This window comes from Moesziomyces antarcticus (assembly GCF_000747765.1).
Source record: "Moesziomyces antarcticus DNA, scaffold: scaffold_v10018, strain JCM 10317, whole genome shotgun sequence".
Classification (NCBI taxonomy): Eukaryota; Fungi; Basidiomycota; class Ustilaginomycetes; order Ustilaginales; family Ustilaginaceae; genus Moesziomyces; species Moesziomyces antarcticus.
The window spans coordinates 270,908-286,131 of record NW_014638992.1 but is presented as its reverse complement, the minus strand read 5'-3'; the positions used below and the strand labels follow the sequence as shown (position 1 = coordinate 286,131).

General features: G+C 62.3%; 7 protein-coding genes across 7 annotated transcripts; 4 read left to right on the top strand and 3 right to left on the bottom strand.

Annotated features, from left to right (window-relative positions):
• Window positions 1–67: 67 nt before the first annotated feature.
• PAN0_018d5685 (uncharacterized protein) lies at window positions 68–2,224 on the top strand (the record flags this gene model as incomplete). Its single annotated transcript, XM_014798913.1, has 1 exon — window positions 68–2,224. One exon carries the CDS (start codon window positions 68–70, stop codon window positions 2,222–2,224), a length of 2,157 nt encoding a protein of 718 aa, XP_014654399.1.
• Window positions 2,225–2,751: 527 nt separating this feature from the next.
• On the bottom strand, window positions 2,752–4,478 carry PAN0_018c5684 (translation initiation factor 4b; the record flags this gene model as incomplete). The annotated part of the gene is made up of 2 exons (XM_014798912.1): window positions 2,752–4,400; window positions 4,475–4,478. The coding sequence occupies 2 exons, from the start codon at window positions 4,476–4,478 to the stop codon at window positions 2,752–2,754; spliced, it is 1,653 nt and encodes a 550-aa protein (XP_014654398.1).
• Window positions 4,479–5,092: 614 nt separating this feature from the next.
• Window positions 5,093–5,758, top strand: PAN0_018d5683 (signal peptidase complex component; the record flags this gene model as incomplete). Its single annotated transcript, XM_014798911.1, has 1 exon — window positions 5,093–5,758. One exon carries the CDS (start codon window positions 5,093–5,095, stop codon window positions 5,756–5,758), a length of 666 nt encoding a protein of 221 aa, XP_014654397.1.
• Window positions 5,759–6,039: 281 nt separating this feature from the next.
• PAN0_018d5682 (glycosyltransferase family 22 protein) lies at window positions 6,040–8,403 on the top strand (the record flags this gene model as incomplete). The annotated part of the gene is made up of 1 exon (XM_014798910.1): window positions 6,040–8,403. One exon carries the CDS (start codon window positions 6,040–6,042, stop codon window positions 8,401–8,403), a length of 2,364 nt encoding a protein of 787 aa, XP_014654396.1.
• A 175-nt stretch (window positions 8,404–8,578) lies between these two features.
• PAN0_018c5681 (p-loop containing nucleoside triphosphate hydrolase protein) lies at window positions 8,579–11,446 on the bottom strand (the record flags this gene model as incomplete). The annotated part of the gene is made up of 1 exon (XM_014798909.1): window positions 8,579–11,446. The coding sequence occupies one exon, from the start codon at window positions 11,444–11,446 to the stop codon at window positions 8,579–8,581; it is 2,868 nt and encodes a 955-aa protein (XP_014654395.1).
• A 425-nt stretch (window positions 11,447–11,871) lies between these two features.
• On the top strand, window positions 11,872–13,323 carry PAN0_018d5680 (alpha-ketoacid dehydrogenase kinase; the record flags this gene model as incomplete). The annotated part of the gene is made up of 1 exon (XM_014798908.1): window positions 11,872–13,323. One exon carries the CDS (start codon window positions 11,872–11,874, stop codon window positions 13,321–13,323), a length of 1,452 nt encoding a protein of 483 aa, XP_014654394.1.
• A 212-nt stretch (window positions 13,324–13,535) lies between these two features.
• PAN0_018c5679 (GPR1 family protein) lies at window positions 13,536–14,667 on the bottom strand (the record flags this gene model as incomplete). Its single annotated transcript, XM_014798907.1, has 4 exons — window positions 13,536–13,769; window positions 13,856–13,993; window positions 14,069–14,283; window positions 14,373–14,667. The coding sequence occupies 4 exons, from the start codon at window positions 14,665–14,667 to the stop codon at window positions 13,536–13,538; spliced, it is 882 nt and encodes a 293-aa protein (XP_014654393.1).
• Between the last annotated feature and the right edge of the window lie 557 nt (window positions 14,668–15,224).

Below are 15,224 nucleotides of genomic sequence, written 5' to 3'. Positions count from 1 at the left end.
GCCGTCGCCTCCACTTTTTTTGGTGCTTCGATGCTGCAGGGTTGCGTTCGAGGGCTCACGTCCAAAAATGCATTCCTCAGCGTCATTTCTCCACTCGATTTACCCAAATCTCCCCCACACGCTCAGCTCGAGCCATCCACCGTGCATCGCGCTGTACACCCTCCTCCACACCCAACCACCATCCCCTCCTCACGCCAAACCAGGCGAAAGTCTGCTCGCCACCATGGCTCCCAAATCTACTCCAGCACCGTCTTCGGCTGAGCGTCAACGCGATGCAGAGCGACAGCCGCTGCTCGCCTCCTCGTCGTCGTCGGCGTCGGCGTCGGACAACCAGGACTATCGCTCCATCCCAGTCGAGCCAGCCGCAGCTCCGCAAGCAACCCGGCCGCCTAGGCGATCTCCCTACCTCACCTTTTTCCTACGCTTCTACTTTGCCATCGGTGTGCTTCTACTTCTCCCCGTCACCGCACTCCTCATCCTGCTCGCCATCAACTACTTTGAACCCATCCCGCTCCTCCTCCCGCCCCACCGCTCGCCTGCGCTCTTGCCGCTCTGGTTCGGCATCATCTCCCTCGCCATGCTCGCTCCCGGCCTGCTCTTCTTCGAGCTCGCCTCAAGCTCCACGAATGTCTTCCACCTCTTCGTCCTCTGCTTCACCATCATCGACGCCATCCTCCTCGCAGCCGTGCCCGAGTTCCGCGTGACACACTCCTACCTCGGCTTCCTCTCCGTCGCACTCTGCCTCTTCTCCACGCTATGGGCCTTCCTCTCTTCTCACCATCTTCAGAAGCAGACCATCCCCTTCACCCTCAACCCGGACTTTGGCGCGCCCATCGTCACAGAGGTGCCCCTCGCACGCGCACAGGCAAAATGGTCCCGCCGCTTCAAGCTTCTCAACGCCATCTTTGGCTGTCTCGCCATCGCCCTCGCTTCGGCTCTCGTCACCTTTGACCTCGTCCTCGATGCCGCCGACTCGCGCTTCAAGCCGCTTGGCAACTTGACCTTGGTCCACCCTACCTCGCTCACAAAGCAGCCCGTCTACCCCCAGGATCCCGCCGACGTCAACCCCTATCCCGTCTCCTTCCGGCTCCATCTCGCGTGCGAGGAGGCTCCCTCCCAGCCAGGCGCGCTCAAGTCGCACAACACCTCACACGTCGTGCCCACCGCCCTCGTCATGCCCGAGCGAGGCGTGAGCGGTGTGATCGCCGCCCAGTTCCTGCGCGAGATGGTGGCAAGATCTGCCTCTCACGCAAGCGGCGGCGAGGATGGCCACCTCGCCCTCACCCGTGTCTGCTTCTGGGACCGCATCGGCTATGGCCACTCGGACTTTGTCTACCAACCCACCTCGGTGCGTCTGCAGACCGAGGCGCTCTACCATGCACTTCACAAGTCTGGTCAGCTCGACCACACCGCTTCCAGCAGCAAGGACAAGAAAAAGAAGAACGACGATGCCGAGCTCGGAAAGTTCATGCTCGTGTCTACGGGATACGGCCATCTGTTTGCGCAGGACTTTGCGGTGCAGCATCCGCACCTCGTGCACTCTTTCCTGCACATCGATGCCGAGACTCCCGGGTCGTGGTACACGGACAAGGTTGCGCGCAACTCTGGTGCACGCGCTGGCTACGCTGCTCCCAACCATGGCGCGCTGGGTTCGGTGTACTACGACCTAATTCCTGCGTTGATCGAGCCGCTCGGCATCACACGTCTCCTGGGCATGCTGCACGGCAAGTCCGTGGTTGACCGCATCTTGGCCCCCGGCGAGCGCGGTCGCTCGGGACGCAAGAACGATCTCGCCGGTGGCGGCTGGCACATCTACGGAGCTGGCGGATCCAACCCGCGGCTGCTCATGTCCTCGTGGCTTGAACGATTGGATGCCAACCTGGGCACATCGAGTCCCAACTACGTCCAGCTGTCCAACACTTCCGAATACGAGTCGCTGATGGCCAAACGTCCTACCGCGGTGCTATCGAGCTTTTGGAGGATCCATGCGGATGTGCAGGGATGGGCACAGCAACAGAAGTCGCTCGTGGCTGCGGCCAAAGACGGCTCTAGCTTGGTCGGATGGTGGCGTGTTGGCGACCGAAAGTCAAGGTCCGGCGGTGGCGATCAGGGCGGCGCCGCAGGCATCTGCGACACCAAGATGGGCGTCATCTTCTGCCAAGAGGCCGTGCATAAGCTCATCGCTGCCGGCCAGATGTGGAACTCGTCCAGCCTTCGCACCTGATCCCTTTCCTCCTCCTTGCCTCCTCTTTTCCCTTGTACTTTTCTCTCTGCTGCTTCCTCCCAAGACCACAAAGTTCGGATGTTTCTCAAAAAGAGTGTCCCCACCTCGTGGCTGTGCCAACATTGCTCGTGGTGAGCGCCATCAACCTTGCTCAGCAATTTGAATCTTCTGTTGTCGTCGCTGTCCAGTGCGAAGAGGATGCCGCGAGCCCACGGCAAGAGAGGCAAGCATGATATTGACAACGAAGAAGGAAAAGAGGTACATTACAGGGTAGGATGAGCAGCCGAGCATGCGCTGCGTGTGACTGGACTACGGCCGAGCTCGACACTTGCAATCAATCGGTGGAAGGGTATCCAGTGGACGAGCTGAGGTCGAGGCATGTGAGCCACTGCAGGGGCAGGAAGCGAAGGGCTTGATGCGCCGGCCCTTCTTTTGGTATGTGCCAGAAGCACAGACGGGGAGACAAAAAGAGTGGATGGACTTGCTATGGCGCGCAGAACACCCTGCATAGCACCGGCCGAGGCGGCTTAGGCATCGAGCTTGGTCTCCTCGACCTTCTGGGCGACCTCGTCGACCTGGCTATCGGCGGACTTGTCGTCATTGGCGGCCGCGGGGCTGTGCTCACCACCGACGAGCGCACCGGAAGGCTTGCGTCCTCCACCCCATGCGCCGACGGGAGCCGGGGCGCGTGGCGCCTTGGCAGCGGCGGGAGGCGCCGAGTCTTGGGAAGCGGCAGCGGGAGTGGAAGCGTCGGCCTGTGCGCTGTCGGTCTGAGGCTTGTCGGTGGAGGTAGGAGCGGGAGCCTTGTCCTTCTTCTCCTTGTCTGCCTTTGCCTTTTCCTTCTTTGCCTTGAGGTCTTCCTGCCTCTCCTTCTCCCTCTGTGCGAGCTTTTCGTCGATCTGGCGTTCGCGCTCTGCGGCGTCGATAGGCTTGGCATTGCCGAAGGGGCTGGGCTTGGAGCTGGTGGCGGATGCGGATGGCGATGCGACGGACGCCTCGGCGGAGCGTGGCTTGAGGTCGAGCTTCTTGCGCTCGGCAGCGGCAGGCTGGGGAGCGGGGCTGGAGGAGCCGGAAGCGGGCTTCTTAGCTGATCGCCAGTTGTCGACGCCGTCGGTGGCGGCGGCGGGCGCGCCGGCGCCCTGGCCACTGCCGCGACGCTCTGCGGCGCCAAAGCCGAAGCCCTTCTTTGCGTTTGCGGGGCTCTCGGGGGGAGTCTGGTCGGGGGTGAACTTGGAGCCGAAGCCCATGCGCTCCTGGGAGGAGAAGCGTTCGTCGACGTCGTTTGCGTCGTTGCGACGGTAGGAGGGGCGACGGGAGTCTGCGTCGGGGGTCATGCCGGAGGGACGACGCGAGTTGGCGGGCGAACGGCCCTCGACGGGCTTGCCCGTCCTCCACTGGTTGGCGAGGTCGGCCTGGCTAGGCTCGAGCGGGGCGGCGGCGGCGGCGGGGTCGCGAGGCGGGCGGGAGGCGGCGGGAGGTGCGGACTGGAACTTTGCGCCAAAGCCGCTGCGGACGCCGCCACTGACGTCCATGTTGTCGAAGCCGGAGCCCTCTGCGCGAGGAGGCACGCCGGAGCGTTCGGAGCGCGGGGCAAAGCCACCGCGGGGCTCGGAGGGCGGGAGGGGCGCAGCGCGACGCCACTGGGAAGCGTCGTCGGCCTGGCTGGAGAGCATGGGGCGGTCGCCGCCGAAGCCGGACTTGGGTGGCTCTGCGACGCTGATGCGGACGGTTCTGGCGGCGAGCTGAGAGCCGCTCCTGTCGAGTGCGGCGCGGAGGTCATCCTGGGACTGGAACTCGACGTAACCGAAGCCCTTTGGCTTGCCGTCGTGACCGGTGACGATGCGTACGCTGACGAGCTGGGAGGGGGCGAAGAAGTTCTCAACGTCTGCGTCGACGACGTCAAAGGAGAGGTTTCCGACGAAAGCGGTGAAGGGGGGCTTGTCGGGGAGGGGCAGCTCGTCGCGGGGCGGGTAGCTGCGTTCGGGGCGCTCGAAGCCACGGTCGCGGTCGACACGGTCGGGCATGGAGGCGAGGTAGTCGCCGCCCCTGCGGTAGGAGTTGTCGCGAGGAGCCGAAGCGATGGGGAGGTCGTCCATCTCGTCTGCCCAGGAGGTCTTGCCGGTGGACTCGTCGGCCAAGAAGTCGTTGAGCGACATCTTCTGTCCCTTTTTAGGCGCTGATGAGCGGGGTGCGGGACACGAGGAGGAGTCAGCTTGGTTCGCGCGCGGGCTGGAGGGAGTTGAGACTTACGCATGATGGGCTGAAGTAGTGGCTGGCCACGGGTGGTTCAGGGTGTGAAAATGGGTTTGAATGGGCTACCTGTGCTGAAGAGGTAGCGAGAAGAAGCTGGAGTAGCTGGTGGTCAGGATGATGAGATGGACGACACCCTTTTGGCCAACCAACTGCAGCGATGGATTCTCCCTCTCTCCTCGCTCGCTCGCTCGCTCGCTCGCTCGCTCGCTCCCTCTGCTCTCCCTCTGCCTCTCTTGCAAGTGGAATGGAAGATTGGCGGTGCACCCGATTTTCTTCGCGCGGTGCGCATCATGGCAGAGGCGAGCCAGAAGAAGAAAGGGCCCCAGTGCCGCTTTGGCTTCGCATCTGCAAATTTGCGCCCGAATATCGATTTTTCCAGCCGGCCTCTCTGTGGCGAAGGAGCGAATCGTGAATCTACGCCCGATTGATGCCATAAAAGATTGAAGATGTCGATAGCTTCGACCTCACAAAATCACGACCATTTTTTTGGGCCAGGGCTTCCACGTCGCTCCTCGAAAGGCAAAAGGGTGGGGACCCTGGATTGAGTGACGATGGCACGCGCGTGTCGCTGCAAACCTCGCCATCACCACCCTCGTCATCCTCGGATCCAGCACAATGGCCAAGCCAAAGAACAGCGATCGCATCGTCGTGGACAACTCAAACCTCTCGGAGCTCAAGTCCACATGCGATGAGGCGGTGGAGCGCATCCTCTCGCGCCAGGTCGACGACGGCTCGCACGCCAAGCAGCTCGGATATGCGCCATTCAAGCCGAGCCATCGCCACGCCGATCTGCGTCTGGCGCTCGGATTCACCGCCTCGGCCGTGATGATCGGTACCTCGATATGGTCCTACTTTGTTGAAAAGGAGTGGAGCCGCAACAAGTACCCTTGCGGCGTGGCGGTCGTCGTCTATGCCGTGCTCTCGGCCATCCAGATGCTCGACTCGTACATCCAGGGCAACACCATCTTCACCGGCACACGCAAGATGCTCTCCAACCGCATCGAAACAGAGCGTATCGTCCTCCAATCGCCACCTCTACCCAAGGCGACCAAGAAGCCGCCGCAGTCGCCCGACGCAAAGCCGCTCCTCACTCCACCCGCCTACACTCTCCACCTGCACTACACGCGCAAGTCCAACAAGGGCAAATCGTTGCTCGGCAGCAAGAACGCTTCCTTGCCGCTGGGCCATCTCGGCGAATGGTTCACCGAACAAGGAGAGTTTGTCGAGGGCATTTTTGAGCACCGATTGCTCTCGGCGCTTCTCAAGGCCATCGGGCAGTAAATCTTAGAGAGATGCAACACCATCGCCTTCACGTCCTTCTTCAACTACTAATTTGAGCTCAAAATCGTGATTTTCTCGAATAAAGCGCTGTCGTGTTGGATTGAGCGCACCTGCAAAAAGAGAGAGAGAGAGAGAGAGAGAGAGACAGAGAGAGAGAGCAAATCCGACATTTCTTCTTCAGCACAGACCGCCGCCAAACCTTGTCCTCCTTCCCTTCCCTTCCCTTCCCTTCACACCACCTCTCCCTTCCCTCCGTCTTCATCCTCGGAGCGCTCGTAAAGATGGCGTCGCCTCACGTTCCCAAGGGCCAGGGCCTGCGCTTCCAGAAGCAGGGCAACGCCAGCTTCGCCAAGGCCACCGCTGCCAAGGATGCCGCCGCTGCCAACACCCTCCTCGCACGTCGCAACGCCCTCTTCCAGGACTACGCCCGCATGCACCAGAAGCCCGCCTGGTCACCCTCCATCTCGGCCGCTTTCCGCTTCCTCATCATCATCCGCGTCTCCTCCGCAATGTACTCCGTCATCAAGGACTGCGACGAGTCCTTCGGTTACTGGGAGCCCCTCCACCTCCTCGTCTTCAACCGTGGCAACGCAAATGCAAACCTCCCTTTCCAGACCTGGGAGTACTCGCCCCAATTCGCCATCCGCTCGTGGGCTTTTGTCGCACAGTTTCTCCCTCTTGCCAAGCCCCTCGCTCACTTTGGCGTAGGAAAGCGCCAGGTCTTTTTCGCCGTCCGTCTGCTCCTCGCCTTTGTGTCCTCGTTCGTAGACGCCAGATTCTACAAGGCCGTCGCAGACGTCTTTGGCGCACGAGTTGGAAGATACTGCCTCGTGGCGCTTGCCGCAAGTGCAGGCATGTACGAGGCATCCGTCGCCCTGCTTCCCTCCACCTTCGTCATGCACGCCACCACGCTCGCCTTCTCCGCTTGCCTCTACCCGGCTCGCCTGCCCTCCACAGATGCCTCGGTCCTCAACACGCCCTCCCAGCGACCCTTCCGATCCGAGCGCCTCATCCTCGCCACCTCCTCCTTCGCTGCAGGCGCGCTTCTCGGCTGGCCATTCGCCATCGTCCTTGCCTTCCCCTTTGTGCTCGAACAGCTCTTCATGCGCGCCGACGACACCGTCGCCACCGGCAAGTACTCGCACTGGATCGTGGCCCGCTGGTCCACCGCCATCGGCGCGGCTGTTCTTGCCGCCCTAGTTGCGCTTCCTGCCTTCGCTATCGACTCTCTCGCCTACGGCAGGCTGTCTCTTGTGCCGCTCAACACCATCCTCTACAACCTCTTCTCGCGCACCCGCGGCGCAGGACCCGAGCTCTACGGCACCGAACCGCCCACCTTTTACCTCAACAACCTCGTGCTCAACTTCAACGTGTTTGCACCCCTCGCGCTTCTCTCGCTCCCGCTGCTGCTCGTCACCGCGCGTGTGGACCCCAAGCGCTTCCGACGTCCCGCAGAGGACACCTCCTCCAAAAAGGGAAACGTGGCAGTCGAGCAGCCCTCGAGCCTCTTTTCGCTCGCCCTGCTGCGCATCGCTCCGTTCTACGTCTGGCTCCTGCTGCTCAGCCTTCAGGCACACAAGGAGGAGCGATTCATGTACCCAGCCTACACGCTGCTCTGTCTCAACGCTGCCGTCTCGCTCTACCTCATCCGTACGCTGGCTGAGCTTGCTTTCGTGCAAGTCACCAAGTCGCCCTACCGTGCTTCCAAGTCGAGCCTCTTCACCACCATCACCTCGACTCTCCTCGCCGCAGGCATCCTGCTCGGCGTACTGCGCTCCGTCGGCCAGCTCAACCACTACCACGCGCCCTTTGATGTGCTCTTCCACTTTGAAGGCTACGAGCTCCCGCGCCTCGTGGCCGACAAGTTCCCCGACACGCTCAGCCCGGCGATTCAGCAGCGCATCGCACGCGGTCTCCCCGCAGTAGCCACGTCCGAGGAGAAGGAGTACAACGACCGCGGCTATGGCGCCGAGAACAAGGGCGTCAGCGTCGACCTCTCGATCGACCTCTCTCCGCTGGCGACCCTGCAGCAGCCGGTGCGTCTGTGCTACGGTAAAGAGTGGCATCGCTTCCCGACGCACTTCCTCGTACCCGCTGGGGTCGAGGTCGAGTGGGTACGTAGCGAGTTCCGCGGTATCCTGCCCAAGCACTTTGCCCATGCCTCGCCCTCGCCCGCGACCGATGCCCTGACGCGCGTGCTGGATGCGTCGCTCGGCTGGGCTTGGCCTTGGTCTTCGACCACGCGCCGCATTCAATCCGGCTTCAACGACATGAACAAGCAGGAGCTTGACCGCTACGTCGACGTCGACTCGTGCGACTACCTCGTCGACCTCGACCTTCCCCACCGCAGCCTTACTGGCGATGAATCCGAGCTCGAGCCTCGATACGCCGTCCAGGCCGACTGGGACCGCGTCTTCTGCACACCTTTCTTGGACGCAGAGTTCAGCCGCCCTGCTGCTGACCCACGCGATGCGGCGCTCAAGCGGGCCGCACTCAAGGCGGCAGCGGCGTTCCATCGCGCCTTTTGGCTGCCAAAAGCTTGGCCGGGAAGCGCCAACGTGTACGGAGACTACTGTCTACTCCGCAATCGTAGCAGCCGCTTCGCTCCCGCCACCACCACTACCACCAACAACGAGCAGGCATAACAAAGTCACAACCATCACACATTGCACCCAAATCAAAGTTTCTCAACGCCGCACCATCTCGATCTCTACCCGCCTGCGACTCGAAGCGCTCGTTCAAGCTGTGGTCACACGGCACACGTGGGGGGAGCACGCCAATCACTGAGTTGCGAGCTCGTTCGAGTCGACGAGTGTGACGTCAGAGCATCTTGCGCAGTCGTTCGTCGGGATCATGTTCGAAGGCCAGGCGTACCTCGTCTTCCTGGCACGCCAGCATGACTCTGGCGTACCCTGCTGCTCTTCCCGTGCCCGCGCCCTGGCCTACACAGATGAGCAGTCCGAGCGAGCTGAGTGTGGCTAGTGGCGAGTTGAGTGAGGTTTCTTCTCCCGGCGTCGTGGCGGGGAGGTTGACGGCAAACATTCTGCAGATGGCCTTGTGGTGTGCGGCGACATCGGCGAGTTCGGTCTCGGCGAGACCGGAGCGTCGCAGACAGCTGAGCACACTGAGCAGCACGATCTTGGCGTGCAGCGGCAGCGAGAGGATGTGCGATACTTTGCCCGATTTGACCATCGAGTCGAGCACCGACTTCATGTCCAGGATGGTCACCTTGGATACCGCACTCGAAGTCGAGGCGGATTTTGCTTCCACCAGCTCGATTGAGCGGCGGCAGACGTCGAGCATACGTCGCGCATCACCCGATACGTTGGATACGCGCTTCGAGACGTACGTGATGGCATCGAGGCTGAGCACATCTGCACATCCGCTCGCCTCGTCGCCAGCATCGATGCCTAGCCTCGACTTGACGATCTCGACGAGCTGTCGATCCGTATACGGCATGAATGTGATGCGCGTCATGCCGAGTCGACTGGCGACTTTGGCATTGAGCGTTCTTTCGGGCAAGTCCATCGTGTTGGCCACCGCGATGACCACCAGTCGCGAGCCGCGCGTGTTGGGCCAGTTGAACATGTTGTACATGACGTCCTGCCTCGCGGTTACGAGCTGGTCCAGCTCGTCCATCAATACCACCGTTGCCGCCCTTCCCGGGCCGGCACCTACTCCAGCGCCTCCCGTGCCGGACATCTTGGCGCCCACACGCGCAAAGTGCGAGCTGAGCAGGCCCAGTGCCGTCTTGGGCGACGTACGCTGTCCACCGGATATCGCCGACCACAGCAGCGTGTATGCCTGCGAGGCGTCGGCGAGCTTCATGCCGTTGATCTCGACAAACGAGAAGGGGTTCATCTCGTTGCGCTCGGCGCGCGCAGTGAGCGCACGGATGACTTCGCGCACTGTGGCCGTCTTGCCCGTACCTGGTACGCCCGAGACATAGACGCATCCACCGATGCCTTCTTCCACCGCGTCTTCGACGCACGCCATGATTTCCTCGTACTGGTCCTCGCGACACGGGAGCTGGTCGGGCGTGGCGCCGACGTGGAGCAGCCGCTTGGCGCGCTCGTGCGGCGTGAGCGCCTCTTGGTTCGGCAGCAGCGACAGCTTGGGCGGGCGCGTAGGAAGCGTGGGATGCGGCAGGCTGCGTGCCTTGATGCCCATGAGGCGCGCTTTGGACCGCGGCGTCGCCTGCGCCTTGGCGGGGCTCGCTAGGCCGTACAGCGCCTTTTGGGGCGTGGAGAGCACGCGTCGCTTGGTGGGCGTCATGGGCGCGTCCTTTGGCATCTTGGCGCGCTTGCGCGGGGTGAGGTTGAAAGTCTTGCCGAAGTCGTCGTGGTCATCGTCGTCGTCGTCTTCTGAGGGCGGGGCGCTGAACTGCGAGCCTTCGGCGTCGGAGGATTCGGGCGTGTCGAGGTGCCTCGCTTTGACCAACAAGTCGTCCTCGGCCTCGAACTCGTTGCCGCTCTGGAAAGAGTCGTCGGAGGCAATGTCCGAGTCGGACGAGTAGGCCTTCTTGCGCGTGTACTTGCGTTTGGGCGCGGCGACGCCGGCAGAGAGCGAGTCTTCCTTGCGCGGCCGACCGGGTCTGCGCTTGGGTGCGTCGGTGTCGAGCCCGGATGCAGACAATGTCTTACGCGCCGATGCGGAGGCTAGGTCGGAAGTTGAGGCCACCGAGGACGGCGTGGAAGAGCGCTCGCGAAGCCGTGTTGCGGCGAGTGAAGGTGGATGAGCTGCACTCGAGTCTCTGTGCGCCTGCTCGACCAGGTCCTTGACGCCCTGACCCTGGGAGGTGGCCACGTCGGAGGAGTCATCTTTGAGATCCCATCCTGCGCCCTGCATCCCCTTGCCGACGAGCTTGGCCCAGTCGATGCGCCAGAACAGCTCTCTGTTGGGATCGACCGCACGCTCGCAGAACAGATGCGTTGGGAACGACTTGTTCTTGTACAGCGTCGAGATCTTGCTCGTGCTTTTGCGTGGCGTGCCGGCGGCATTGTCGTCGAGATTGGCGGAAAGCGTCGAGAGCGCCGAGCTGTCCTTGATGGCTTTGGCGCATTCTGCGTGGCTGGGATGGATGTGCACCTTGGCGATGATCTCGTCTACGTCGAACGAGTAGTCGTGGAGCGAGGGCCCGGCCTCGAAGGTGTCACCCTCCTTGCCCGACTTTTCGCTCGTCTTTGTGCGGCGCTTGGTGAGCGAGGTGGCCTTGTGTGTGTAGTAGATCTCGTGGCGGCTGGTTATGCCGGCCATGCGCTTCTTTGCCATGGTAGACATCCACTCTGGCCAGTGGAGCAGGCGGCACACGCCGAAGATCTTGCCGTGCTCCGAGGCGTCGGTCCAGAGGTGGGTGAGCACGCCGGCGAGCGGAGCCTGGTAGGATGAGGGCAGGTAGACCACATCGCCAATGCGGAAGTGCTCGGCTTCGAGCGTGGATTTGGACGAGGCAGCGGTGCGTGCTTGCGAGCGTCGGTCGCGGTTCTCGTCTTGGTTGTCGTCGCCGCCGTCGTCGTCAGAGGAGAGGTCGTCGCCCTCGCCCTCGCCCTCGCCCTCGGAATCGGGTACTTCGAGCACGCGGGGCACGCGGGTGAATGCGCGAAAGTGGCTGGTGGACGAGCCGGCTTCCGGGGTGGGGAGCGGCTCGACCGGCTCGAATGCAAAGGATGGTGTTGTGTTTGGCGGCATGCCAGGCTGATGAGGGAGGGAATCAAGAATGCACCTGCAGTGGAAGCTCGCACGGCTCTCGACTCGGCTCGGTGCGGATGTCGGAGGTGGACGCCAACCAACACTCGCACTGCTTCGCCTCACTCGGCCCTGAACATCAAATCTCAAACCCTCCAACTGGGAGACGCGCGTGGCGTAAATTACACGCGTGTCGGCAAGGCTTGTTTCGCACGAGAGAATAGGGCAAGGGAGGCGCACGTACCTTCGGTCAATAATAATATCCTCCGGGCCACGCTCTACTCAACTCAGCCGGTCACCGCAGCTGGTCCTTGCTATCGTCTCTCTACAGCATATCCTTACGCCTACGACAACCACCGGCACACCAACACCCAACAAGCGACACAGCCACGCCGCACGCAGCAGCAGGCACGCTAACCCCCCACGCCATGGTCGCAGCGCTGCGCACCGCCCGCGCGCTCCGCCGTCCCCTGGGCCAGGTGCGCACCTTCTCGTCGTCCCACCATGCCGCCGCCGAGAAGAGGTACTATCCGCCACCAGAGCCCTTCGTCGGCGGCGAGTCCATCTCCATCCAGCCCTCGCCCTTCTCCACCTTTGGCGCCTCGCCCGATCTGCTCACCCACTATCTCTCGCTCCAGCCAGCACCACTCACGCTCCGCCAGCTCATGGCACAGGGCGGCAAGCCTGGCCAGGCGCTCACTCCCGAGCAGCTGCTCTCCTCGGCACAGCACACCCACCGCGAGCTGCCCATCCGCCTCGCGCGGCGTGTCGGTGGATTTCGTGCCCTCCCCTTCATCGTAGGCAGCAACCCGTTCATCTCGCGCATCGCCCGTCTGTACGCCTCGAGCTTCGAGACGCTCGTCAAGTTCGGCCCCATACACACCCAGGACGACAACCGCCGCTTCACCGCCGTCATCGAGGATCTCGTCGCCGCGCACGCACAGAACATCCCCACGCTTGCAAGGGGCTTCCAGGAGTCCAGAAAGTATATGGACGCACGCCAGATCTCGGCGTTTCTCGATGCCGCCATCCACTCGCGCATCGCCATCAGAATGATCGCAGAGCAGCACCTCGCCCTGTCCGCCACATCCAATGATCTACGCCACGTGGCTCCCAAGACCACCAACAACATCGCCCAATCGCCGCACAGCCTCGACCCAGATCTGCCGCCCGAGGGGACCAGCAGCCAGGTCCACCACGACTACGGCTCGCCCACCGCCGTCGGCATCATCGAGACCCAGCTCAGCCCCGCACGCATGACGCGCATGTGCGCCGCCTTTGTACGCGATCTGTGCGATGGCACGCTCGGCGCCGCTCCGCAGCTCATCCTCGAGGGCGACCTCGACGTGACCTACACCGGTGTGCCCGTCCACCTCGAGTACGTCATGACCGAGCTGCTCAAGAACTCCTACCGCGCCACCACCGAGAACTTCTTCAAGCACTCGGGCTCCTCCTCCACCGCAGACATGCCGCCTGTCATTGTGACAATCGCGCAGTCGGCCAATCACGTCTCGCTGCGCATCCGCGATCAGGGCGGCGGCATCTCGCCCCAGAATCTGCCGCACGTCTTTAGCTACGCCTTCACCACCGCAGGCACCAGCGCCGAGCTCGAAGACGCCGAAGAGAGCGGCGGCGGGCCGTACGCCATGCAGGCCGTCGGCGGTACCGGCGGCGACGCGCTCGCAGAGATGGGCAAGATGGGCCTAGCCTCGGGTCTCGGCACGCTCGCAGGCTTGGGCTACGGTCTGCCCATGGCAAGGATCTATGCAGAGTACTGGAAGAACGGCTCGGCGCTCGACCTCGTTTCGCTCTACGGCCACGGCTGCGACACCTTTGTCAAGTTGCCCCGCCACATTGAACTCTCCAACACCGTCATTTGAACCGCTCCCGCACACACTCATGTATTTGTACCGACCAGCATGCACACGATTCTTCTTTCGCCTCCAAGCGCTCGCATGTTTGTGGGATCGGGATGACATTCGATAGATTAAAGCACGAGGCACAAGGTGTCGCACGTCGTGGGGCTGGGCGTGCCAACTACAGCACACTACCGGCACACTCGACGGTCGGGAGTTGCGAGGCTAAGAGGCGTTTACTCCTTCTTGTTGAAGGGAATGACGGGGAGCGTGAAGAACGAGTTGTAGGGCGTGAGGAACGACGCGATGCCGAGGTAGTAGCCCGAGAATCCGGTCGCGATGCCAAACGCGCCACCGGCGGTCTGGAATGCCGAGTTGCCCGTGTAGTAGAAGCATCCGAGCATGATGAACGTCACCCACAGCAGGAAGATGAGCAGGAACAGTGCTCCCGATCCACGCAGCGAGGCGATCTATGGGGACCCCCAAATCAAATGACATTGTCAGTACACATTCGTGCTTATCCTCAAGCTTGGGTTTGGGGGAGGTTGGAACTTACGAGGTAGATGGTGGTGATACCGAACCAGATCCAGAGGTACAGGCCTACAGCCGCCGCTTCCTCCGAGGCGTAGGGCGAGCCCTTGGAGTAGATGCCCGGCTGGCCGTTGTACGTGCCCACGAAGCCGAAGAACGGAATCTTGTCACGCAAAAAAACAAAAGAGTCAGCATGAAGAGTGTCTCGCTCTACCTCACGAGCGGAAGTGCAACTTACGAGAATCACCGAGTAGCCCCACCAGAACATGCCGAACGAGCAGAAGACCGTGGCACCAAACGTGTTGCCGCTAGCAAACTCCCACAGACCGGCAAGGAACTGCGCAAGGCCGCCGTACGAGATGGCGTATCCGAGCACAGCGTTCGGCACCTCGATACCCGCCACCTGCACGTTGAACAGCGACAACAGCAGCGTCGTCGTCGAGAATCCGAATACTGTCGTAAGCCAAATCAAAAAAGTTTGTATCAGTCAATCTGCTCAGGCCTTGCTTGGGCTGGAATCAGGGAGCACTGTTGAGACTCACCTCCGAGGGGAAGGGGGTTGGCAATCTTGCGGTGCGCGTTTGCGATGGCGATCAGGTCGTCGTCAGCATAGTGACCGCCCGGGGTGAGGGTTCGGCTGAGGCCGGCGTGGGTTCCGCCGCCGTTGTACTGAGGTGCCTGGTGCGGGTACGCCTTTTCCTCAAACGAGTGTCCGTTGCCGTTGCCGTTGGTGTAACCATTGGCGTGGGCGCCGTTCGAGACGGTGGATGCCGTGCCGTTGGTCGGCGCAGCAGCGGCGGTCATCTGGTGACCGTTGGCGGTGTCAACCTGCGACATGATCGTGTGCTCAGCAAGGAAGAGGAGTGTACAAAGGGGGAATGGGCGTTGTTGATGGTGGTTCGGAAAGATGAGCGATGCTGGCCACCAAGATGAGGGTCGAATTCACAAACAGGTGCAGCGTGGATGCACAGCAACGACGATCGTGTCTCCTGGCAAAGCTCTCCCAACCACACGTTCCCATGCTACAGCAATGCACTCTTGCCGCGCGCGTGCACCGATTCGGGCTCACACAGTAGTGCGGGGCAAGCATTGCGGTTAAACCGGCTTTGGTGCGGTCGCGAGCGAGACACACGAAAACAAGAGGGCTAGCGCGGGGCAAGAATGACACACATGCGTCCGTTGGCGAAGCTGCACAGGGAGGCAGACCCAAAGGTAAGCGAGCAATGCGGGGGTGCACGAGCCAGAGGGAGCGAGGTCTTTTCCATGCACGCTAGCGTGTGCGTGTTGATGTTGTGGCGCGCGACTGCCGAGTTGGGCGAGGGATGCGAGCGGGGAACGCAGGCGTGCCGTTGTCCCACCGTATGCCCACCGTATGTCCGCATCGGATACCGCGG